General features: G+C 33.3%; 2 protein-coding genes across 2 annotated transcripts; one reads left to right on the top strand and one right to left on the bottom strand.

The window, feature by feature from the left end:
- Positions 1-6,379: 6,379 nt before the first annotated feature.
- Positions 6,380-11,818, bottom strand: LOC105348508 (uncharacterized). The gene is made up of 8 exons (XM_034475854.2): positions 11,031-11,818; positions 10,916-10,948; positions 10,661-10,803; positions 10,168-10,440; positions 9,897-10,001; positions 9,524-9,559; positions 9,372-9,440; positions 6,380-6,806 (listed from the first exon to the last, which is right to left on the bottom strand). The coding sequence occupies exons 1-8, from the start codon at positions 11,587-11,589 to the stop codon at positions 6,618-6,620; spliced, it is 1,407 nt and encodes a 468-aa protein (XP_034331745.2). The 5' UTR covers positions 11,590-11,818; the 3' UTR covers positions 6,380-6,617.
- Positions 11,819-20,801: 8,983 nt separating this feature from the next.
- On the top strand, positions 20,802-24,638 carry LOC105348497 (uncharacterized). Its single transcript, XM_066071996.1, has 5 exons — positions 20,802-21,288; positions 22,560-22,777; positions 23,094-23,217; positions 23,334-23,812; positions 23,895-24,638. The coding sequence occupies exons 1-5, from the start codon at positions 21,193-21,195 to the stop codon at positions 24,361-24,363; spliced, it is 1,386 nt and encodes a 461-aa protein (XP_065928068.1). The 5' UTR covers positions 20,802-21,192; the 3' UTR covers positions 24,364-24,638.
- The last annotated feature ends 504 nt before the right edge of the window (positions 24,639-25,142 follow it).

Below are 25,142 nucleotides of genomic sequence, written 5' to 3'. Positions count from 1 at the left end.
CCTCTGGCGAGAGAATGGAATAGATTTGTCCAGATCCATACCCAAGAACACGGTTTAACTAATTAACGTCATGCGAAAATGTACATGTATGACGGCTCTTCGTGTATTGCGGTCAGATATTTATACCTTGGATGGGACTTCTGTGGTAAACATAAAAAAGTAAATAAATAAAATAGGACAATTTGATGCGATGATAGTTTTGATCAAAAGAATTGATTTTCCACAACAAGGTGCCCAGGAACGAGGTTTGACTAATTAACGCCCTTACGAAAAGTATGGGGCGAGTTAACCATCGGGCAGATTCTTTTGATATGAATACAACAGCAGCGTTTTTTTTTTTAGATTTCATACATTCTTATAGCACAACATATTGGTAGTCAACCTTAGACATTATTTTGTAAACAAGGAACAGATTGTGTTCTAAATCTATGTGAATAAATGATGTATGAATGTATATTGGGAGGGGGTGACCACCCTCCCCACTTTTTTTTTCAAATCAGTCTTTTATCTGAAATTCTCATTTGGGACAGTAAATTTGAAGTTAAATTTGACCTTAAGAACACAATTTAGAGATATTACGTTCAAAATACCCACTCACTGGTTCAAAAATAATTATTGTTACATTGTGTATCAATTCCTACTCAGCAGCAACAAGAAGAATTAAGGCCATGTAAATGTGTAAATATCATCCAATACAATTTAGATTTATCATCCCTCAGCTTAATATCCATATTTTTTGTTTTGTTTTGTTTTTTTGTTTTTTGTTTTTGTTTTTTTTTTTTGGGGGGGGGGGTTGTTTTTATTTTGGTTCTTTTTTTGGTTTCATTCTTAAAAAATAGGTTGAGAAAACAATTAAGAAAAAGACACAGTATATTCGATAGTGAAAATAAAAGTGTTTCAACGTTTTAGCATTGTGTCATCAATGCGTAAAGTGTTCATTCCAACGCTTGCGCGGGATATATTCTTGTCTTTAAAGAATGAAATAGAATCAAAATGGTGACATTAAAAATATAGCTCATTATCAAAAGTGAACCAAACCCGGTCAAAATTGAACTGATCCCAACTTGAATAATGGAAAATGTGAATAAATTACAATCTCACCCAAAAACTAAAATGCTTGGTTGTAATATGGTTAAAACTGACTTCTTGACTGCAAATAAAAGAAATATTCAGTATTTTCCTTTTTTCTTTTGCAATTTAAATTGGAATCAGTTTGATTTTAATCAGAATCGGTCACCTTTTCAAAAATAGTAATTTCAACTTAGGATAAACCTAACGTGTGTGCTGGTCCTTAAGCTCCAAATGATTAAGCAAAATAAAATATGAACGTTTTAAGGTCTTTCGATTGTCGTGTGATGTCATTGTGAGCATTCCGGAATATTTTACCGTTATCGGTTATAATAAAAGTGTTATGCGGTGCATAGTTTTGCCAATATTTCTTGATTTATACTTGTGTTTAACACATTTTAAGCTATGTAAAGTGAAATGACACCAATGTTTAACAATTCATAGAGAGTAGTTTGAGTTGAAATCATTGAATTCAATGAAAAACTGATAAAACCGTATATAGGCAAACTTGACAGAGACCACAATTCATAATTTTTACCAGGCAAGGTAAACATTTCTTTGCAGATTTCGATAGGATATATAATGAATTACAAATGTACCAATTTTCAGTGAGTTTGAACCATTATTTCAAAAGTTATAGACGTTTTTAGTTTGCTAAACTGTACTTATTCATGGTTGAAAAATCGTATCAAAATGCACTGTAAATGTGATTGCTTTCATACTGGCAATTTTTAAATGGCCTTAAAATGTTAAAATACTTAAAATAAAGGATTGCGATTAATTTCTTTTAAAACTTGCTTTATTATATCGAAATTAGTTAAAATAAATGTGATGTTTGATAAGAGAGCAGTCGTTGCTATAACTGTCCTGATAGTGTACCTGTGTTAGCTCCTACAGCATGAACAAAATATTTGCAACATACCAATATTTATAAACTTCAATTTGATTGTTTGCATATTAATCATCAAATTTAAACAAAAATTACACAGATTAAACCATAAAAACATCGAGGGTGGAGAAACCTTAAAACAATCAAATAAATGTTTGGCTACGCCTTTCCAACTTACCTCATGAGTTCTTGTATGCAAATGTAAGTCATCTTGCCTTTTAAATTTGTCTTCTTAGAAGATAACGAATAATTTAATGAAAGTGAGTTGATAACCTTAAAAATTTAACCTTAAGGGATAAAATCGTTATGAGTTACATTATCTGCTTTAATAAAAATGTCTTACCTCAAAATCATCGAGATCCATTTGAAGATATGGAGCTAGATAATGCGATAGAAAATATCAAAACTAGGTAAAAACCAACATTCCATTTACAGCATGTAATATTTATCACCACCATTTTCCTTCGTAAAACAACAATCATATTATATTGAACGTTCTAAAAAGTTAGATTTATTTCAAATATTAAATAATTTTGTTTTCTTTTTTAATTATCTTATTTTTTTTCTAAAATTCAAATATACATAGAACAGATTAGACCCCTTTTTCAATTCATTGTTAATATATTGATTAATTAGTAAAGTCGAGTACAAATAGATAATTATAATCGTTATCAAGTCGTTTTTAAGGTATATTGAAAAAAATTGATTTTGCTTTTTTTAAAATTGCCATTGCTATGGACTATACAAAAATATCAATCCCTGTGTAATTTTATATGCTACTCTAATTTTCACAGCATCAATACCTCTGTGTTGCATAACAAAGTTTTCTGGGGTTTTTTTGTGTTTTTTTTAAATAACAGCCTATGAAAATAATCTTCAATTTTTCAGGGTTTCCTAATTCTTAGCTTTGTTAAGATAATATACAGTTATTGACTGGGGTCTCGGGCAAAAGTTGATCTGTCGGACTTGCTCGCAAACTGTTGCCCGCGGCCACAGTCAATAACTGTTTTGTTATACCGCTTCTAATCAAGAACACGTCATTGCGGAATGTGGCCTTACCGGTCAACAGTATTTTATAACCGTCGATTTTAACAGCTCCAATCTAACAGTTCCAGTACAACAGTCAAAATGCTGGACTTTTTTTTCGTATAGAGTTATATAGTAACTGTTTTACAGGGGTATTAAAATAACGGATGTCAATTTTCATATCATGATATGTATATTGCATGCACATTATATAGGAATGTAAATATTTAATAGTTGCCCGTTTTTCCCCATAATATATCGTAAAAAAGCGAATTATAAAAATGTTAAGGGTTCCCATGGTAACGTTTTAAAAGTCTTCTTCATCAATTTTCTTCTTTAAAACTAACAATATGGCAAAAGTTGTTTCATATCTTTGATTGCTAAAATTATTGGGCAAACATTCCATTGCTTTAAAATAAGTTTGATTTGCTTTTCTTTGTATCTTTTGTTACCAAGTCAGCTTTACTCAAAGCAAATAAATTTTAGTATATATTTGCGTTGTACTTCAAGGTGTATTCATGTGTGAAATATAAAGAAAATTTGGGACTATGCGTGGTCATGGCCAGGCTCCTATTAATCTATAAATATTCTAACACAGAATTGATATTAGATATTTGAAAAGCATACATGTTTAAAATTTAATATGTATTTTTTACAGTTGTATAGTGTTTGCTTGCATTTTATCCGAAAGTGGTATCCTGATTTTTATTATTAAGTTATTAAGATGTTAAATAGTTAATAAACTACTAGTCCATGTATAACTGTCTGTAAATGCAGGTTAAATGGTCAACCATTTACCCATCTGATCTGTATTAAATCTTTAAATATGAGATGGTTTGCAAAAGTGTGTCAAGTAGTTGATAAATAGCAGAATGTTGATGTCTTCTGTTAACTTATAGTTTACTTTCTGTCCACTGAAGTCTACTTTTTCTAAACCTACTTGATTTTTATGTGCTTATGGGGGTGAGGGAATCGGGCAATGTAATTAGCATAGTCCATGTCAACAAGTTTGTTATGATTGCAAATGTTGTTAACTTGTTTAACCAAAGCAGTTTATCCGTTATATTAGTAGTGACCCAACTACCAATTCATATAATTATAGAACATAAATTATTTCCGGAATTCATTTCACTTTAGTGTTCCGGTTGAAACGCGTTGTTGCGGTCACTCCCGTTTGTTCTGAAAATTGTCCGAATTCCTAACTTTGTTTCTCTTTTCCCTAAACTGTATCGCTGCTTGGTTAGAAGCGCCGCCTTACTGTATTCAGGGAAATATTCGCCCCCGTTTTATTTTTGCCGCTTTCGCCGTCGTTGTCAGAGGGCCAACTTAAGACTTAGCGAATTCTGTGTTGCAAATAATATCTTTGTTAACACAACTGTGTTTGGGCGAATTGAAGACGGGGCGAAACTGCTTGCAAGTGTAAAAAGGCAAAATTTACACGGGCCGAAAATAACCCCGTATACATTATTTCATAGCGATAGAGGGGAGATTTTGAAGAATATACATTGTATTGTCTAAATGACTACCATCTCCATTTTGGGAAAACTAACAGTTGTTCCCTTATATACATCTAATGATAGCTATTCAAACATCATTCATCTCCATGTACATGTACCAGTAATAACGAAAAGAGCAGCAAACAATCTTCCAGAAGACACTATAATTTGTTTAGGAAATAAAGGACGAGTTATCGTGAATGTTGCAGAATAACCTCCGAGGTTGAGAAATGTTGTTTTGAAATATAAACGTGGAGGCGTTAGCCGAGGCTTTTATATTTAGGGTCTTCCGTTTTCAACGGAAGACCCTTTTGTTTTTCTTTGGTTTCTTTTTATTATTATTTTATTTTTTATTTTTTTTCTGACTCCTTCTCGGCTTTATATCTCAAAAAGTTTTCATCCGATTTCAATGAAATTTTCAGAGCTTTTGTAAAGTTAGCGTGCCTAAAAGATCTTAAAGTTTCAGCATTAACGTCACTTCCGTTCAAATTTGGCGGCCATTTTTAAATTCTAAAAAAGTGAATTTGTCCAGAAGAAATCTCCGTAAACTTTAAAGATATCGCTTTGAAATTTTTACTGATGATAGATGTATCAATTCTATAATGTACTGGGGGGTTTAAAATTTTGTTCATCAATTTTGCTCAAAACCGGAAGCAGTTCCAATTTTTGGAAATTTTCATTTTTTTGATTAAAATAAGACAATACTACTGTCTTATAGAACTTGCCATGGTGAATTCAAATCTGAAATCCGTTTGAAAATCGGACGATGCATTACAGAGATATCGGGGTTTAAAAATTGATTTTTCCGGAAATTTTGATTCCGCGTCCTTGGTTTAAAAAATAGCGTAATGTTCAAAGTAAAATTAATTCGTACCAAAAATAATTGTTAAGTCGTACTTGAACACATTCGGATTTTTTTTTGTCAAGTCGTTCTTGAAATCAGAAAGGTTTTTGTTAATTCGTACTTAAAATCATTCGGGTTTTGTTAAGTTGTACCGGGAATAATTCGATTTTTTCATCTTTTTATTTAAGTTACTCTTGTTGTTGGTTTAAGAGCTCTGCTTCTTACAGGAACTTTCGGCTTTACTTCAGATATTAACGGAAGACCCACTCGTTGCTTTGCAACGAGCTTTGCTCTAGTTTAAACAATATTTCGAGAGCGATGAGGTTATCCTGCAACATTCACGAAAACAAGAACTTTATTTCTATTCTACTAACAGCCCAGTATTTCTACAGATCGTTTCTCCTATAGAGAGATGATCTAGGTCATTTTGACGGCTGTTCCGTTTAACCCCAGCGGTTATGTTAGTAATATTTACAGACCAAAGGAATCACATGCAGACGACAGAATTTTTTCTTGGGATTTTTTTTTATACTTTTCACTTATTCATAAAATATCTTTGAGTTATATTCCGAATATTTTAAGGGCAATTTAATACGAGTATTACTACTACAAGTTATATATTTTATGTAAAAACACGCAGTGAAAATGTGCTAGGGAGGTCCTAGGAACAGCCGCATTGATCTTTTAAAAATAAACATTTGAGGCAATACACATCGTTTTGACTGCAACTAACATGTGAAATTGACATGGTTTTAAAACGTTTTACGGTTTGATGTTGTACTTTTATGATAAGTGCGAGACAAATAGGTATTTCTGATCTGATAATTTACTGATGACGTTCGTGATATATTGGAGAATAATGTCCGCGGCATCTCTTTGATCTCGACAATAACTGTAGTAGAATTAAACTTGTTTCTGTCATTCCAAATGGTACGGGTATTTTATAACAGTTTGAAAAAATGGCTGGGCAGATCTGAAAAATTTATCAATTTTATAAACACAACACCTTCAGAGAGTATATTTTTTTTTATCAGCGGTGCCTTTTAAATTGTCCAATTGGAATATATTTTATTCGAAAACACAACATTAAAACATAAAAATGTCTGTGTTTAACAATGCCCGACACCTTCAGTACACTACGTACTGAAATGTTTTAGCTATCTTGCTTCTATGTCACAGTTCATCAGAAAATGTGGAGTAGGTTTCTAAGCATTGTTCCTGTATATGTGTTTCAAGAAATCTAGTTTGATGAGTTCAAAGATGATCTCATTTGAATTAATTTGAATGCGGTACATTACACTTGGATCACCACAGACCCGTACGTTTTGTTAACATGATCCTCTAACATCTCACAGATGCACGCTCTGTTGTTGCTGGTCCGATGACGATTCACTGAACTCTCTCGTAAAAGTGTCCATTTGATTAAGGCTTGAGTACTCTGAAATTCCGCTAATTTTTGATGAATCAACTCTTTGACTATTTCCTTCAATATAGAGTGAGTAGAATAATACATTTTTTCATGAAATGCAACTGACTAGGTGTAGAACAAATAATTCTCAAGATATACATATTTCATTGTATGAAAATGTATGCATATACTAGTATTCTATTTCTGGTGCATAAATTTAAGCTTATTTTGTTTTATCTTCAAAAACATTTACGACCAGTTTCATAAAAACCGTATACACGCGTCGCGTCACTTGTCAATGACAACCAAAATTACGTCTTTCAAAACTTTAAAATACACGAGGCATTTAGTGTTATATTCGTCTTTAAGCTTTTAAATACATTTTTTCAAACTCGGTATCTATAAATAAAAAGAGAAAAATGTACCACTCTGCGTTCGTGTCATTTTTGATTTATTGGAAAAAGAGGGTCACCATCCAGAATGAAATTCATTGTTACAGAGGCAACAAAATAATCAATAATGCGACCGTCATTACGACAAACAGGAGGTCTATAAGCTACATTGCTCACCTGAGCAACAAAAGCCATGATTTTAATCAAATCAGCTTAATGGTATCAAACACAAAATATCTTGACATTTAAATACTGTCAAACGAAAAAAATTGCTGCACACGTATTTTGGCGCATGCGCAAAAGCCAATATATTGGCGCAAATACTTCTATAGCACTCACCTTTTATTTGAAAATAAATTAAATAAAATGTTCTTGGTTGTGAACGCCTGAATTTTATTTTGTGCTCACCTAAGCACTAAACATAATGTGAACATAAAGACTTTGAATCTAACTGACGTACACAGGCAAACTTTTGATTGGGACAATAAACATGCTTTTGTCCAAAAGGACAGTGTACTTCGATTGTCTGCGATACTGTGTTTATTGTAGGTAAACAAGTTTAAGTAATCGAATTTTGAATTTAACATAGCGAGTGCAATAACACCAGAAAAGTCATGAAGTTATCGACGAGGGAAATCGAATGTTACTTGCGAATTTATGGACGAGTTTCGATTACCTCGAGCAAATAGCAGTAAACATCATTTGGTGCGTAAATTTAAAAAACAATATACTTAAGTACTCACGTGAGTTGATTTTATTTGTTTCAAAGTCAGCGATATGAAATATTTGGCATGACTAGTAGTTTCTTAGCCGTATTTGAAAAAATATGCATAATCGGGCTTTTTCGACAAGAATTCCAGGTTACGGACAGAAAAAGCCCATAAGAATCATGTGAAATTTTTAAACCCTCTGTTGCAAGTTGTGTCAGTAGTTGATATATATCTGGATAACTGTAACCAAGCAATATTGAACATAGGAATACATACGACTACAAAAATATGTAGATTGGTTGTACCATATACAAGCTGACTATTTTTAACGAATTTATGAATAACTTTACATGAAAAACAATACCTCTGAATTATTCTATTAATTTCAGGTACTTAGTTTTCTTAGTGGTGGTGCTGATTTGTGCTTAGGTTTAAACACTGTTTCACCTCCAGTTTGCCAGAGTTACTTTACATGAGAATTGATTAAAGTTTACTCCCAAAAAATCACACTCGCAGTGGTATAGTTTAATTGTTTCAATAATATTTTTATCAGTCAAAGAGCTAGAAAACAATCGATCATATATTGTCAGCGTGGATGGTCGCCACGTTTGATAACATTATCACCTAGCGAAAAAGAAGTGGCATGGGGAGAGTCTTAATTTTTAAGGTACTAATAAACAACAATTGATTACTCAATTACACTTTTTAACTGTGTGAACATGCATACACACAGAACTGAACGTCCGATATTATGTAAAGCACTTTAAAAAGGACTAAAGTTATTGTTTTGAAACATTTAATTAAGCTCTCAGTGTCTGCAGCGCCAAAGACGTTAAACTTTAGAGTGCGCTATATAATCTCTTTGTACAATAGAGTACTTCTTGTTTTAAATAATCTAAAAAAATGTTTACATGTTCTTATGTTGAATGAGTGATAAAACTGCCCCACCCCTATTTTTGTGGCCCCGCCCTACCCTCACAACGCAAGGATGCTTCCAAATGAGTTTTGCTGAATGTTTTTAAAATATTTTCTCATTCATTCTTAAGAGAAAATAAATACAATGCACTCCCCCAACCTTTATTGCGATGCCACGAAGGTTTAAGTACTTGGAATCATTTAAATTCGTGGGGGCCAATTTTCGTGGATTATGACTTTTTTGCTCATTTGTGGTGATGTAATTTCGTGGATGCGCCGGTTACTGTTTCATTGCAACAAAGATAACTCTTTCTTAAATTGTTTTCGTTGAGAATTTAAATTCGTGGGTGAGGGCTACTCACGAATACAACGAATATTAAGCTACCACGAATTCTAATGATTCCACAGTAATTGTTATTGTCTAATTCACAAAAACGCTTGTACAATGTACTAGACTAGGATTTTTTTTATTTTTCTATACAAGCTTGCAGAAGTTTCTTTTCTATGATTATTAACGTAAATTGTCATTATGTTTCTGTACTTAAACTAAACTTCATCAAACAATGAAAAAAACATTGAATTGTTAAAAGTGGAAATAACAGTTAACAAAAAGTAAAACCTACTTTTACAGTTCTTGTGTCCCAACGTAAGTCATTTTGCCTAAGTCGTTTCAGAAGAGACAACAGATAATCCTAGAAAAAGAAATTCAAAAACTTTTACATCAAGGTGTAACAAAAACTCCATTGTAAATTTCATTTAAATGAAGATGGCCTACCTCACAATCATCAAGATTGTATTTGAAGACATGAAGCTTTATTTATAGTGCGAAGGAAAATAGGTAAACTGGAGGGAAAATAAAAATTATATGTTATATAAAAATTAAACAGATTAATCGAGTGATAAATCAACAAACGTATTACATGTAAATCAAATATTTCATTAGATTAATTTTTATTCATGTTTTATTTCTGTTTCTCTTTTTGCTTTTATGACAAAATTATTTCGATAGATCACAAACCATATCAAATGCAATAAACGTATATATTGATGTTTGTAGAAGGTCTAGCACATGTAGGCTTTAATATTTTTCAGAACAAAATACACATCATAATAATTATATTGAACGTATGTCTTATTAAAAAGGATACTGTAGGTTCAGTAAGAGTAGGTTGGTCGAAATACACGAGACATTTGCTGCTTCTGTAGAATCTAAGGTTGTTTCTAAGAACCACGGAGTGGATTCCTTTAGAAAGCTTCAATACAAGGTAACACTTTATACAATACTGAAATATGATACAAAACAGAGAGAGAGAGAGAGAGAGAGAGAGAGAGAGAGAGAGAGAGAGAGAGAGAGAGAGCAAATAAAACAGAATAGGGAAGAAGAGGAGAGAATAAATAGAAAGAAGAAAGGACTGTTACCCGTCTTCTACATATATAGATGAGTAATAGTCCAAATGGACATATACAGAACAGAAGCGGAAGACCAATCATCACATTTATAATCCAATTGGGTTTTAAAGTACTGCCATAAGTAGCACTGAGCAGAAATGAAGCCATCCAAATGCAACCAAATGCTGTGCTTAGGACAAAGAGCAGCAAACATCGCCACTTAATAGACGAGAAAACTGGATAGTTTTGGAAAAGGCACTTGTTATTTAAATCCTCCATAATATTGGTAAAGTGTTTCTTGCACTAAAAACAATAGAAGCTATGATAAAAACTGATCAGAAAATATAAGTAAGCCTGCTTTTGAATAGACCGTATCCTTTTTCAGGAGAGGGGGGTTGTTTTCTTTTCTATCTTTCTTTTTTATTTTTATTTATTTTGGTTTTATATTTTATTTTTTGGTTTTAAGTATTTTTAACTGTAAATTTACATGATCTGTGGTAACAAAAGACAAAGTCATACATACCCCATCCAGATCAATGCCATTTTGACAAATCTTTTCTTCTTCGAAAGCTTCTAATGGTAAAAACCTATATGCCAAGCCATGGTGATAAAAATCTGCTTTAATTGCTCTTTTCCGAATTAGAAGTGTTCCATTACATGACAAAGCTGTAATATTAATATATCAATAAAACACCTATCTCTTTTTTTTTAAAAAAAAGCTCTGATCCAATCATTTTACATTTAGTTGATTTTTGAGAATTTCCATTGTTCACTTTACCGGATTTGTCCATCTGTAGTGGATCTAAATATCCTGTGAAAAAATGATTTACAAAAATAAACACAAACAAATCTAAGGAATTAAATTCAGAATCAAAATGTTGTTAAATTTTTACCTGGCTGATTAAATGCCTTATTTATTTTTCCAGCAACATCCATCTCTCTCTGGGCATCTATGTAAACGTATGAATTAAGGAAGGGAGGCAATTCTTTGGGTAGCTGTCTCAGAAGAACGGGAATTACATTATGGTTTTCCATATCATCAAACGAAAGCTTACACGCTTCCCGAGCCTCGGTTACGCACCAATGGCTTTGAATGTAAAATGGACTGAGAAGTAATAAAGCCTTGACACTTTTTCGCAGTCCCTCTGTGATGCTTTCGTCGATGTTCTTACCGATCTGAAAGTCCCTTTCATAATACAAGCACTTCAAATGAAATCGTTCTTCTAAGTGCTGACGTAGAGTGTTGGCATCATCGCTGTCCTCAGAACTATAGGACATGAAGAGATGGTACTCTTTCCCAGGAGGGAGAGGTGTGGTGACAATTGTTGAGAGTTCGCCTTTATTTTCGCTGCTTAAGACTGTTTTCACTTCTGTTTCATCTGAGTCCAAGTTTAGTGAAGATGGAATTAGCTGTATTTCTTCTATTTTGTAATTTTGGAATATCCGAGCCATTTTAAGCAAGATAAGAATAATTTATATATAAAGGAACTTCAACATATAAATTACTTCAGTTTTTTCAAACCATGCGTAATCCCATGTGTTTTACTGTGATAAAGTTGTGTTCACAAACTCCTCATTCCTTTTTCTATTCAAACGTATTGTTACCTTGTTTTCAATCAAAATGTCCTTGAATATCTGTTTGTGATAGTCTTATCAGTTAACCGATTTCAACAATTTCCGTTTTACATGGAATCCCATTACTGTCTTTAGTTAAAACTTTTCGTCTTTGGTGAATTAGTTTTGTATTCTGTACAAGTACATTTTTTCTTTTATCTTAATATTTGAAAAGTATATATATATATATATATATATATATATATATATATATATATATATATATATATATATATATATATATATATATATGTATGTATGTATAGCGATGTTTTTTTTAAGTCCCCGGTAAAATTCTTATAAAATCTTTGCAAAATTTTACGGTTATAACGAGTTCAGATATAACGAATTTACGGAAATAGCGAACTGATTTTGAGTCCCGTAGAGGTCAATAATAACAAAATTTAACACTTTTATAGCGAATTTATTTACGAATTCAAAAGTTCTCACTACCATTAACATTATAGTTTAAATAAATTTATTTTCATTATCTTTACAATCCGATTAATAAAGGTATTAATTAAAGAATGGTATTCTTTTTTAAGCCTCGATTAGCAAAAAATATAGTCTGGTGAAAGAAAACATGCATATAGTGAATTCGCTATACATGTAGTTATTATTACGAATTCGTTATACGGATTTAACGAATTACGGATATTACGAAGTAAATCCATTGGTCCCTAGGACTTCGCTGTAACCGAGTTTTACTGTAGTATTGTTTATATATGTAGCTTATTAAAGGATGAGTGTTAGCTTGCATTTAATAAGAAAGTGTATACTGTATAACATTGAACGGTTTTGTGGAAATATGTTTCTCCGTAACTAGTGTTATTCACCGATCCTTACAAACCCGAAACACGAACAGATCTGTTATGAAAACCAACAGCATTTATTTTGTGCATTTTCGGATGGTTTGCTTTCTCATGGCTCTACAGGTATGCTTCTTTTTGTTCAATGATAAAAGCATTACAATTTTGTGAACAGCTAGTCATTGAAAGATTTGAAAGATAAATAAACTTTAAGGGTCTGACAAACGCCCTTATCTATGGATGCTAAATGGTCAACAAATTACCAATTTGATCCACATTAAAGCTTTAGATATGATTTATTTGGCAAAATGTTATAATTGTTATTTAGAAATTACAATTCCAAATAATCTTCCATTAAAACTTGAACACTTTCTTTTACCTTTATACAGACCCTTTATTAAAAAAAGGGATGTAAATGTTGAATGAACATATTTTTTGTAGGAAATTGAAACTAAATGCTTGCCCACAGAATTGTCTGTCCTGTCCAAGCAGTGGTCCCAGACGATAACAAGTTGCACAAAAAGCTGTCCTGTGAACCAATACATATTCCAACAAGCTTGCTTAAAAGAATGTCCTCAATTTACTACTCAAATTGACAATGGGTTTATAAAGTACTGTATAAATCCCTTCGTAATTGAATTGGAATGCCCAAGTAAATTTTGTAATCCTGAATATTCATATTGTTTGAATGGAAATTGTGTAAGTTCATGTCCGGAATACACAGTGAACCATAATGGTTCGTGTTTAATGAAGTGTCCAAAGGATTTGCCATACATCACGGCTTACTGCAACGGAGTATGTTACACTGGGGCAAAGTTTTGTTCCAAGACATGTCCTTATTCTCATCCATATATTTTTAGGTCCCTAAAACTTCTGCACTGTTTGGTTGAATGCCCAAAATACACCACTATAGATGGCAAATTTTGCAAATTATCTTGTCCAGTTGATAGCCCTCTTCTTTTTAATAATAAATGCTTTAAAAAATGCCCAGATACAGATCCAATGATAGTTATTCAAACATCGCCTTTCAATCAAATCTTCACATGCAGGACAGAATGTCCCAAAGACAATGCATCGTTTAGAAACGTTTTTGTTTTTGTTTGTCCCAATGGTACTTTCTTTGACAACGGATTACAAAGGCAATGTGTGGATCGATGTGGAAACAAACGGCCTTTTATTACTACAACACCCTCAGAAAGAAATTCAATCTATTATAAGCAGTGTGTCTCAAGCTGTCCTCTTCGAAAATATGTATTAAACAGAAACACTACTTTGGAATGTGTCGATAGCTGTCCTTCATCAATGTTTTCCTTGTATAATAATTCATGCGTACTAAAATGCCCACTGTCCTATCCCATGAAAATGATAACGACCGTTAACAGAATAGAGATAACCATTTGTGTTAAAAGTTGTCCAAATGATATGTTTATTCATGGAAAGGTATGTGTTTACCGTTGTCCGACACCTCTAGTTCATTACATGTCGAAATGTGTATCTGAATGTCGAAAGTCTCTTCCTATCATATTAAAGATTAACAGAACATGCATTGCCGCATGTCCTGTTAGATCCGTAAGATATAATAATACTTGCATTGATGAATGCCCAAAACATGCACCATTTATTGAAAACGGGACATGCAGTGCACATTGTGCCGATGCGAACTCTCTTTCTGTAAATTCAAGTGTTGGCAAAACATGCATCAACTCTGAAACATGCACTAATGAAACTATGTTGATGAATGGAACCAATACATGCATCATAGATTGTCCTAGAAAAACCCATGTTATCATAAAGGACGTATGCACTAATATCAGCGAATGTCTGGAGCCGCGTGTCTTACAAGACACCAAACGAGGATACCAATGTCAAGAGAACTGTTCTAGTGATCTGTATAGAAATGGAATGATATGTGTATCACAGTGTCCTGGTGATAAATTAATTATGGATAGAAACTGTACTGATACTTGTTATGGAACCAGACCGTTCAAATACGGTGGAACTGAATGCGTTTCTGAGTGTCCGGATGAGTATTTCAAGCATCAAAACGAATGTCTAACTGCAAGTTCCTGCTGGACTTATGGATTATATTATACGTTTAACAAAACTTGCTACGTACATTGCCCGCCAAATACATCTCGACATCCTAAATATCAAATTTGCATACCTTTTGATCCTTCAAAAATATTGAGTGAGGTTATAGCTTTTCTCTTCTTAGCCATATGTTTATTTATCGTATTTTACATGATGTGTTGCTTCAAAGGATTCAACTGTACCGGTCTCAAAAGCTGTGTAAGTCGAACAATACAATAATATCAGGATAATTTATGACATAATTATGATAATGATGTTTGAAGATGTTGACAGCTATAGTTATACCGACGCATTTTTTTGAAATGCAGATCTTATTTTGTATGCAAAATTCTTATTTTGAACAAGTTCAACAATTCGTATAGTTGAAAAAAATCTGTTTTGTAATTGAGCATAAAATAATTTACATAAGTCTCTTTTTTATAAACATATATTAATTTCAGAATGGAAACCCTGGGCATAGATATTTGAATGATGAAACCGGTGACAACGAAAGCAGAAATGTTAACTCTATCAATGGAAGATTCAAATTCAATATGTGATCAAAGTTAGTCTAAACCCACGTTTAAGCTAATATGTTCACATGAATGTAAAAGTATCCGCGTCTTTGACAGAAGAAGTTATCAAAGCACAGATAAAATCTTTTTTGACTGATGGGTCGGAGAGTATACCTACCCCAGCATCTTGACAAGCCAGTTCTATTGATATGTGTTCGGAACAGTATCAACGTGAACGTTTAAGAGAATTGCAACAAACATGTCTGGTGGAATTACAGAAATATTTAGTGTAATTATTTTGTGAAGTTGACGACTGCATCCAGAGAAAAAAGGGTGTTTTTTTCTTTCGTGAACGAATCCTTTTTGTCATAAATGTAATAAAAATTAAACTTGCAACATCTTAGTAATGAAACTTTTAGATTTCTCAATCCGATTATTTTAAAACGCAGGGTTTGACACTAAGGCACGTACGACCGACTGAGTCTATATAGTAAACGTTAGGTTCTCCAAATTGCATATGTGGAAAGAAAGAAGATGTATATCATTTTTTATTTGTTTGCAAACCTTTTTCTAATGCAAGGAATACCTTATTTAATGAACTATTCCAAATACAAAATTTAGGTATTATAGATTCGCATACTTTACTATGGGGTAATGACAACCTAGATTATAAAACTAATGTTAGAATTTTCACAGCTGTGCAGAACTTTATATTATCAAAACCGATTTGGTTTGACTTTTCCTATAGCGTCACGATCATTTCTGTCAGCTACGTCATGCATAAATTATACACGCCGCCGGTGTGAAAACTATATGATTGGTTCACTCCTATTTTTAGGCCGAGTTATCAGTATACGCTTATGCAATGCCAGAGCTGAAGGATTTCTCAGAACAGTTTATATCCTCCCAATATTATTCATTCAAAATCGACTATCCCGTATGTTTAAATTCTGTGCTAAACTCTCTCTCTCTCTCTCTCTCTCATTCTGTGTAAACGGGCGTTAAACCATAGCCTCAAGCTACGGTCCAGAGTACGGCGTTATAAAAAATATAATATTTAAAAGTTGCATGTGCTAAGCGTTCATTTCATGTAAATACCGTAAATGTATAATGCACATGTATTACCTACTAACTTGCCAGTCAAAGTGATAGGTATGAATTCCTCGATTTCTACACCTTTCGATCGGCAATCGACAGTCAATAAAAGTATTGAACGATGGTGTGAAAGAACGAGACGGAAGTGGAGAGTGCAAGGAGGTTTGTACATGTGCGTCTTCATTAGGCAATTGTCCGATTCGTTTCTCTTCTTTTGCCCTATCACTTTCGGTGTAAATATATATATTAAAATATCCACAAACCATTTACTGCAGATTTCTTTATTTTACCTGTCTCTGAACCCCCGATCACCCGCTCCATACATGAACACTGGTTTGTTTACATACATAAAAAATACAGTTCTTGATCCGCTTTCTGAGTACGGTTAAAGGTTGTTTAATAGGAGAAAGTTTGGGGCGGGTAAAGCTACAATTATTAACAGTAGTAAACTAAATGAAGAATTATTTAAATGGATTATTTGCACAAAATGTGGTATGGTATGATGTAAATATTTTTAAAAAATAGTGTTATTTTTATACGCGGCAAATTGCCGTAAAGTTTTTTTGTACATGTAAGTATTGTATGCACTGTAGCTTTATATTTTCTAACCCAAAATGTATACACAGAGCTACAGCTATATATGTTATGTACCGTATGTATTGTTTTATCACAAGTGTACACTTTCGAAAAATAGCCCAATTTCGACAGTCACGAGTACACATGTGAATTTTTCATTCTCTGATATGTTGTTGTTCTGTCCGTGCATAATTTAGTCTTAGTTAACCAGCAGCCAATCAGCGGTAAGCTGAATCCACCAATAAAAAAACTGTGGTTAAGGTGCGGGTATTGTTTATGTATGACGTAGCTGAAAAAGTTGAACGCGACGCGATCGGAAAAGTCAAACCAAATCGGTTTTAGTAATAATCAATTCTCGCAGATTTACATAAGTATACTATTTTGTTCTTTACCATTTTTTTCAATATATGTGTATATACATGTACCATGTTTTATGACAATTGCAAATTACTTGTAATTGGGTGAGAACCAAGTGAGCTGCAAGAACTTGTGTTCGAACCCTTTGTATATTATATATACAATAAAATATGTTCAAACCAAACGTTAGGTTCGGTCGGGTTAAAATGTCTGTGTACTAGCCCGTGGTCGTGTGAAAAAAAGTGTGCACATAATTTTTCGGTAATTAAGATAAAATAGAAATAAATTTTTAAAGCACTTTTTCCTAACAGTCATAATTTCTACAAACCGTAATTTAAGTACAACCCAAGGACTAACCTAGAGGATGAATTGGAGGAAATACTTTTTGATCGGTAACTTCGCCGGAATTTCCTCGGAACGAAAAGTTCAAGTCGCCCTGTACACGGAGTTCATAATCGTGTAAACTAACCCAAAGAGCAATAAAGTAATAATCATTTAATTCTAAAGAAGTCTTCTCAAACTCAGTTTACGCCTCTTGTGATTAATAAATCGAGTCTGTCTTATCTTTAGGGGTTATAAATACGGGTGATGCAATCACATGCTGTACAAAACGATGTTTATTACTTTAAGGCAAGTGTTGATATAGCAGTGAATTTGTTGGTAGCTTGTAATTAGGTAATAACACTGCCAAATTTATGCTAAAATAACCCTTTGTTTACAGGTATAATATCTTTGAAAAAAAAATCAAAATCCCCAGCATAATGGTTGGGTTGGACTAATGCCACCAAAATACACTACAAAACAAAGACTGATTATATTTGTCATTTTCGTTAACACAATTACAAAACATTTGATTTATAAAATATATGAATACATCAAATAATTTAAATTAAATGCATTTGATATTTTTTTCTTAATTTGTAGAAGTTGTTTTATTTTTTAATCATAATGACTTGTTTCTAATCTAATTTAAATTATTAAAGGTTAAATCTGTGTATATCCTCATTATTGTTATACCATTATCAAGTAATGAAAACCTCCCCGATTTCTCAAACTTCTTCTTATTTCTCTGTTAAAGAGAAGTAAAGTCTCCCTAAAGTTTTGTTGGTCCCTGGTCAACCATTGAATACTTGTATTACTATTAGTACAGTTTGAATAATTTAAATCTTAAATAGTGTTTGAATGATTCATTATTGGTAAAGATAAACCAAATGAATACAATTAAACATTTTAAAAGCATCAAATAATTTTACATACATATCGATTCCGGTAGACCAAGAAAGTTTTATTTTCGCCAAAAAATTTCATATAAATCGATCCTTTTTCAAAGATTCAAAATATGTCATACAAACTTAAAACGTAAAGAAACTATTAGGTTTCGTTTTTTGATTTTTTGCTTTTACCAAACAGTAATGTTTGTTGCTGGTGTGCAACAAGTCTGCTGCACGTTTGCAGCAAACAAAACAATTACACAAATGTAACAGGGAGAGCAGTGGTTTATAATTAGCGAGAAGGCGATAAAAGTTTTGGAACTTCCTTCGTAAAAAAGTAATAAAAATTTGGGTAAATTATCAGTGTTTCAATTGATACAGGTATGCCACCTTTATTTCATATTGCCAAGATTGCTGAGTAGTTTGTACAGTTGCACGCTGCAGAGTCCTTACCCTCTTTCTGTCTCTGTCTCTTTCTGTCCCAAGATCTCTTTCGTTGTTTTAATTTGGTATTCACTTTCCCCGACTTTGGAATTCCTTAAGGTATCCCATTCCTCAATGTTCTTGTATCAAGAATTATATCATTGATATCTGAACACACTTAATAAATACAAAGATAAGGGAGGTCAGTGTTCATCCCTCAGAGTTATTGCCAATATATTTGACCTTTTTGCATCGAAAATGCGATTTCAACCTGATTAGGATTTGTTGTCAGTATTTTTGATTAAGCAAACTTTTTTCTTCAAAAGTTGTTTTTAATTATGCACAATGGTCACACTGAATAGAGGGATTACGAGAAAAAATTGTACGAAGCTGCATAAATTTTTGTGCGACCTTTTTGCACTTAAAATTGACAATTTCTATAATAGTTACAATTTGATTTGAAATAAAAACATTTTGAATATCAAGAATTTTATAAGATTAATCCAGTTTGCCGAGATATGTATTCAGTATCATTTTGACATAATATAACATGGGAGTCAGAGATGTCAAATTTTAGATATATGGCTTCAAAGGTAAAACTCTTGCAAAATTTAACTTAAAAATTCAGACATTTTCTATATATTTGCATGATTTTATGCTAAAAAAGTCTATCACTCTCTCAAATTTTAGTTTTGTATAAGTCACACAGGACCTATAGAACATGTCAAAAACCTATCAAATGTTAAATATGTGAATAATGAATACTAGTATAGTATAACAGAAAGAAAAGTGTATTGAAAATTCATAAAATTGCTCGTTTCTGTCAATTTCGTCTAAAAACCCTTCCGCATGAGAAAATAGTTCCCACAAAAACTTGTTTGTTTCTTGAATTCAAATGGATTTTCTTTATGAATGTTGCGTAATTATGAAATGATGATCTTTCTGGGAGGTTTAACTTTTTTTTAAAAATCACTAGACTTTGACCCGTGCGTCCACGGGTTTACATTGCATATGATATCGAACATTTACAAAATAGATACATCGACACACCGTATTGATGACATTTACATAACCAAGCTTTAAGCTTTCAATAATGCTATTAATTTCACTACACCCCGCTTAGTTAAAATAATCTTGTCTCGGGACAGGCCTTCACCACAGTTAAAATGCCTCCCATTTACCCGTAATGTAGCAAAACATTGCCGTGAGAATCGCTCCAAAACGATTAAGGAGAAAATTAATGAAGCTGCATTGAAAATAACAGTCAAATTATTCATAACAAACCATTTTGAGGCTGTAAATACCTTTCATCTAAAAATCTAATTCTAATATTGAAGAATTCAACACTTTTTCACCAACCTTTTTTACTCGCTTCAAATTTACACACCATGTTGACATTCATATTAAATGCACTGAGTTAGAGTTACCTTCAGTATTTTTTTTGATGAACAGAATATAATGCAAATAATTCACACGTATTTGTATTATCGTTTCTGAGTTTATCTATGCAAATGTGATATTGTGGAAACATAAAGTAATAAAGAGCCTCCCGTGTTTTAGCGTGAATGTAGTACACATGCGCAAGATTGTAAAATTCCCAAAATCCAGATGATTTCCGGATTTTTAAAAGGAATTTTTGTTGATTATTAATGAGCGAAGCTTGATTGAGAAAAAATAAGAACAAATTGGCAATCTTCAAGTACCAATGATGTTTAAAATATAATATAAAACAAAAGACAGTACTCTTCCGATTTCTCGGTATTAAAGCCCAAAAATTCGAGTCTATTATTTTAATATAGGAGTATAGATATTCCGTCAAAATATAATGAACATCTGCGCAACGAAATACCTTAAATCAACTCCTTTTTTCCGTCATGTGACCAGGAGAGAGCCGACAATGTAATCTAAGTTCCTTCAAGGAATGCCATCGTTTTCTGGTGATATTTTAATTCTGAACAAAATGTCCGTCTCGTGAAGCACATGTTCCGAAATTCCTGATTTGATAAGGTATTTAACAAAGATTCTCCTGGAACCCTTCACATGGACTGACCTCACTCTGTCGTTGTCAAGCACTCTGGTCCATCCAGGATGGTTAAATAGGATGTAGCTTTTGTACAATTATTATATTAGCTTAGTTCTGATAGTGCATTGGTTTGATTTTCAAACAACTTCAAGCAAGGCTCTGACTAGCCGCTGTCGCCTTAGAGAGTCTACGTTTCTGATGTACCTTTGATACATGTACCTTAGATGCTGTGATTTTCCGTTTTGATCCTTGATGGGTTGTTTACACTTATTAGTGTCAAGACATCTGTTTATATTATTCATATTCATATCGATGTATCGCTTCCGGAATCCGGTTCACTTAAGTTTTCCGGTTGGTTAAGCATGATTACGGACTGTAACCTTTTAACACAGATCAACACATCAGTAAAGTTTCCCCCACCAGCGTATATACACAGAATCACACTACAACTTATTCAGGTATATATGAGCTACTTTGCCATAAACTACTAGCAACTTTCATCTCTTTTGCGCAGCTTTAAAACTTGGTTTAATTGTAATTCCTATCACCATTTCGAGAACACTAGGAAAGTTTGTGCAGTTGAATGAACGTGCGGCCATGTCGTACATTAATTTTTAGGATCAAAATAGAAACGTCTTTTGAACTGGCTTGTCTTTGCCCAAAAATTACCAGAACTGTTCTCAAAAGATTAAAAAAGAAATAAATATGAGGTTTTACATTTTTTTCATGGTGTGACTTACGCATACAAGAACAGAGCAATGCCAAATTTAACCACTTAGAATAGCTGTATAACTGCGAAATACAAACATGTCCGACTGCATTTTTTTAACTGAGAATACATTAAGGTATATCAAAAGAATTTTCACAGACAATCAAATATCAACTTTAGCAGAGTTAGTAATCATAATATACTAGTAAATAAACTACGTAGTATCCTATATTAGTAAACGTCTAAATCAATTACTGCCCTACGCATGTTTTATTTATACTATACTGTAGATGATGCAGCTTAAGATTTTATCAGACAATGAGTATGAACATAACAAGTTTGACATTCGCTATAAATTAATGAATTGAGACTTCAAAAATGTTTTGGCATATCAAAATTATACTTTGTACACATGTTTTCCACCAATCCTTATGAAGTTTGTTTTATTTACAATTTATGTAATTAATATGCATGTGTGTTGAATAAACCCAATCAATTGGGGGACGAAACCAAGTTTCCCTTTTCTAAACACACCTATAAAGGATTTTTTGCATGTGTTCCCATACTGAAATTATTCTTATTTACTTTGACTATCTCTATCTTAGAAAGGAGACCGATTCTGTTGGTGTAAATACCGGTAGCTTGGTTAAAATCTTTATCGAAATTTGTGCTAAAGATAATTTTGATTTTGCCAGAATTCTTTCTTCGTGTTTGGATCTGTTAATTTCAATTCTCATGGATATTTTATTTTACTTTTATAGAGAAGTCAGAGGATTATTCCTTTATAGGAAAAATATATACATATACATTGTAAAATGAATCTCTGTTTCGTACAATTTACATATGTTTTCTCAAATGTAAATCAAAACGATCGTCCTACCCTGATATTAATCTTATTCCCATTGATCTAATGCAACCTGCTATAATAGGTTTATATTCCGTTGATAAGTGTTATCAACGAACGATAAAGTCTCTATCCCCAGCTTGTTATCACGCTTTACCTATCATGTCATCCTAAAGCACAAACTTATACCTATCCCGCATGAAGAGGGAAGTATCGAAATGTCGAAACTAAGTTACACGGAGGAGACGGCAGGGGACCGAAAATGTCGGAACGGTACAGAGGAGTTGACTGTGCTGTTTCTAAGGCGACTGGCGAAGGGATTTCTGAGCGGAGTGGGATTATATAGTGGTGTGAAGATTATCTCGGCTCTCATGAGGAACCCCTTCAGGGAGAAGTAAGTTGTCTTGCGCCGCGATTGTCACGAGAAAAATACCTTTATGTTTACAAGTGCACTATTTATCTTATCCAACTCCGTTGGCAGTTTCGTGTGAGCTAAATAAAGTAGTTGAGATACAATAAAAGTATACTTACATTTAATTAGTGTTACATGTATGCAAAAGCTGTATGATAAGAAGAACTTTGTAACTATCAAAATCAAAACATAAGAAAGAAAAAAATCTTACATCACATTCAATTGTTTTAAACGAAACATGGAAAAAGAGGTTTCTTTAATTGTAAATTGCAATTGATTTCATATGTCAAATCCATAGATTACCGAGCGCCATCAGAGAGATCTTTTCTTTAGACTGTCTTCGCTTTGCCACCTTTCTTGGTCTCTACCCTAGTGTATATGAGTTACTAAGGGAACTTCTGGAGAAAGTCAGGAAAAAGAAGGTATGATGGTACCATGTTCCTACAGTTGCAACATTATTTGCACAACCATGATGACAATGCATGATTCATCACTTTTATATCCATTGCAAATGAGAATTTTGAGTTTTTGTACGCAGGACGGATGGAACAATATGGCGGCCGGTGGATTGGCGGGTTTGACTCTGTGTGTTGAGGATCCGACACGGCGACTGGTCTTCTGTCTTTTTGCCATATCAAGGGCCATAGGAGCCTTAATCTCCACCCTCGTAGCCAGGGAGAAAATTCCGGAAATTCCGTATTCGGAGACGGCTTTCTTCTGTTTGTGTTGTGCTTTCCTTATCTATTGCACAGCGCTGAATCCACAGCTTCTGAATTCCGGATATTACCACTCTGTACTCAAATGGTCACGTGATTACACAGACAAAAAACTACAAAAGTTATTCAGAGAACCCGGGGGTCGATTTCTAACCTGTCAAGAAGTTGGTTTGCACAAAGACAACTGTTTCCGCCACGCTGTTCTAGACTGGGCAAAAAGCTTTCCTGCATTTGCTAAACTGTACTTTCCAATTCACGTTGCGCCTGTCGTTATATTTAGGCGAAAAATACTTCTTGAACAGTAAGTATATTGACATATCAATTACTGTAGGAAATGTTTTAAAATGTTCGCTTTTTAAATACTTTATGTTGTATCATTTTAGGCCATACAGAGTCATGAAATCTCTCTTAAAGAACACTCTTTTCTCTACTGCTTTCCTGGCAACCATGGTGATGCTAGCCAAATACGTGATATGTCTGCTGAGAAACCTGTCTCATACACCCCCACCCCTGTCCCCATATATACCCGCTACGGCTGGCTTAGTCTGCGGACTTGGTGTTCTATTCGAACGCGCATCTAGGCGGAAGGAGCTGTCATTGTTCTTGGTTCCTCACACGCTTTATGCGTTATACATGTGGACCAAGCAGAAAAACATTCTGAGAGACCTTCCGTTTGGCTCCGTAGCCTTGTTTGCCGTTTCCATGGTTTCTGTGATGCATGCTTATGAACGAGAACCCGAGTCTCTCTCTTTGTTGTTGAATGGAGTGCTTAAATACTTCATTGGAGAGAGGACAAACGTGCGGGTGAGAATCGGTAAGAGGGTGAGAAAAATTAGCGAGATGTTGGGATGATGAGAGTCGGAAGTAGCTTATGACGACTTAAAACATGGAAGCACTTTTTACGCTGTATGAATATATCAAATATTATTCTAATCCTAATGCTGGAACTTGTATTAAGAAACGTCCATTCAATGGCATATTTATATGATAATGATTGAGAATGCTACAGAATTTCTGTGATATACGATATAAATGCAACAGGCAACATATTTGAAGTAATACTCAAGTGTCTCCTATATTTTACATGTATATTACATGTACGTTTAATAAAAAATAAAACACCACGAGTTAACTTTTCATGCATTTTTAAAGGAATGATAATTTTGCTTCTAATTGTTTTTCCACCTAAAATATATTTACAAATGCATTTACCTGTATATAAATCAATTCAATGAATTATAATCTTTAATCAAGTGAACCTGATAAACTGACTGAAATTCGTATACATGTGCCGACGTACATCAATTCATGCACGGAAAGGTTGTACATGGGCTTGTACCTATTTATTGTAATGGCTTTTTTTGCAAAACAATTTTAGGGCTAAAAATCAACAGAAATTGTATTAGGAGATCTTTCTGGAACAATTCATACATCAGAAACCTTTCATTATGGACCACCAGTATGTTAGCATTTAAATTCAAGTCGACATATGACTCGACAAACCTTTGCTTTCCTCCAGTTGAGATTTCATGAAAGCAGTTTTCTTGGATTTGTCTCGCGCGAGCTGGGTGAAACTCTAGCGCTAGATGCGCAGGTATTCTTTCTATACTAAAAGCTTAGTAACAACAGTT

The sequence above is a fragment of the Magallana gigas genome, chromosome 9, assembly GCF_963853765.1.
Source record: "Magallana gigas chromosome 9, xbMagGiga1.1, whole genome shotgun sequence".
In the NCBI taxonomy this organism is placed as follows: domain Eukaryota; kingdom Metazoa; phylum Mollusca; class Bivalvia; order Ostreida; family Ostreidae; genus Magallana; species Magallana gigas.
This window is presented reverse-complemented; position numbering and strand designations above follow the sequence as displayed.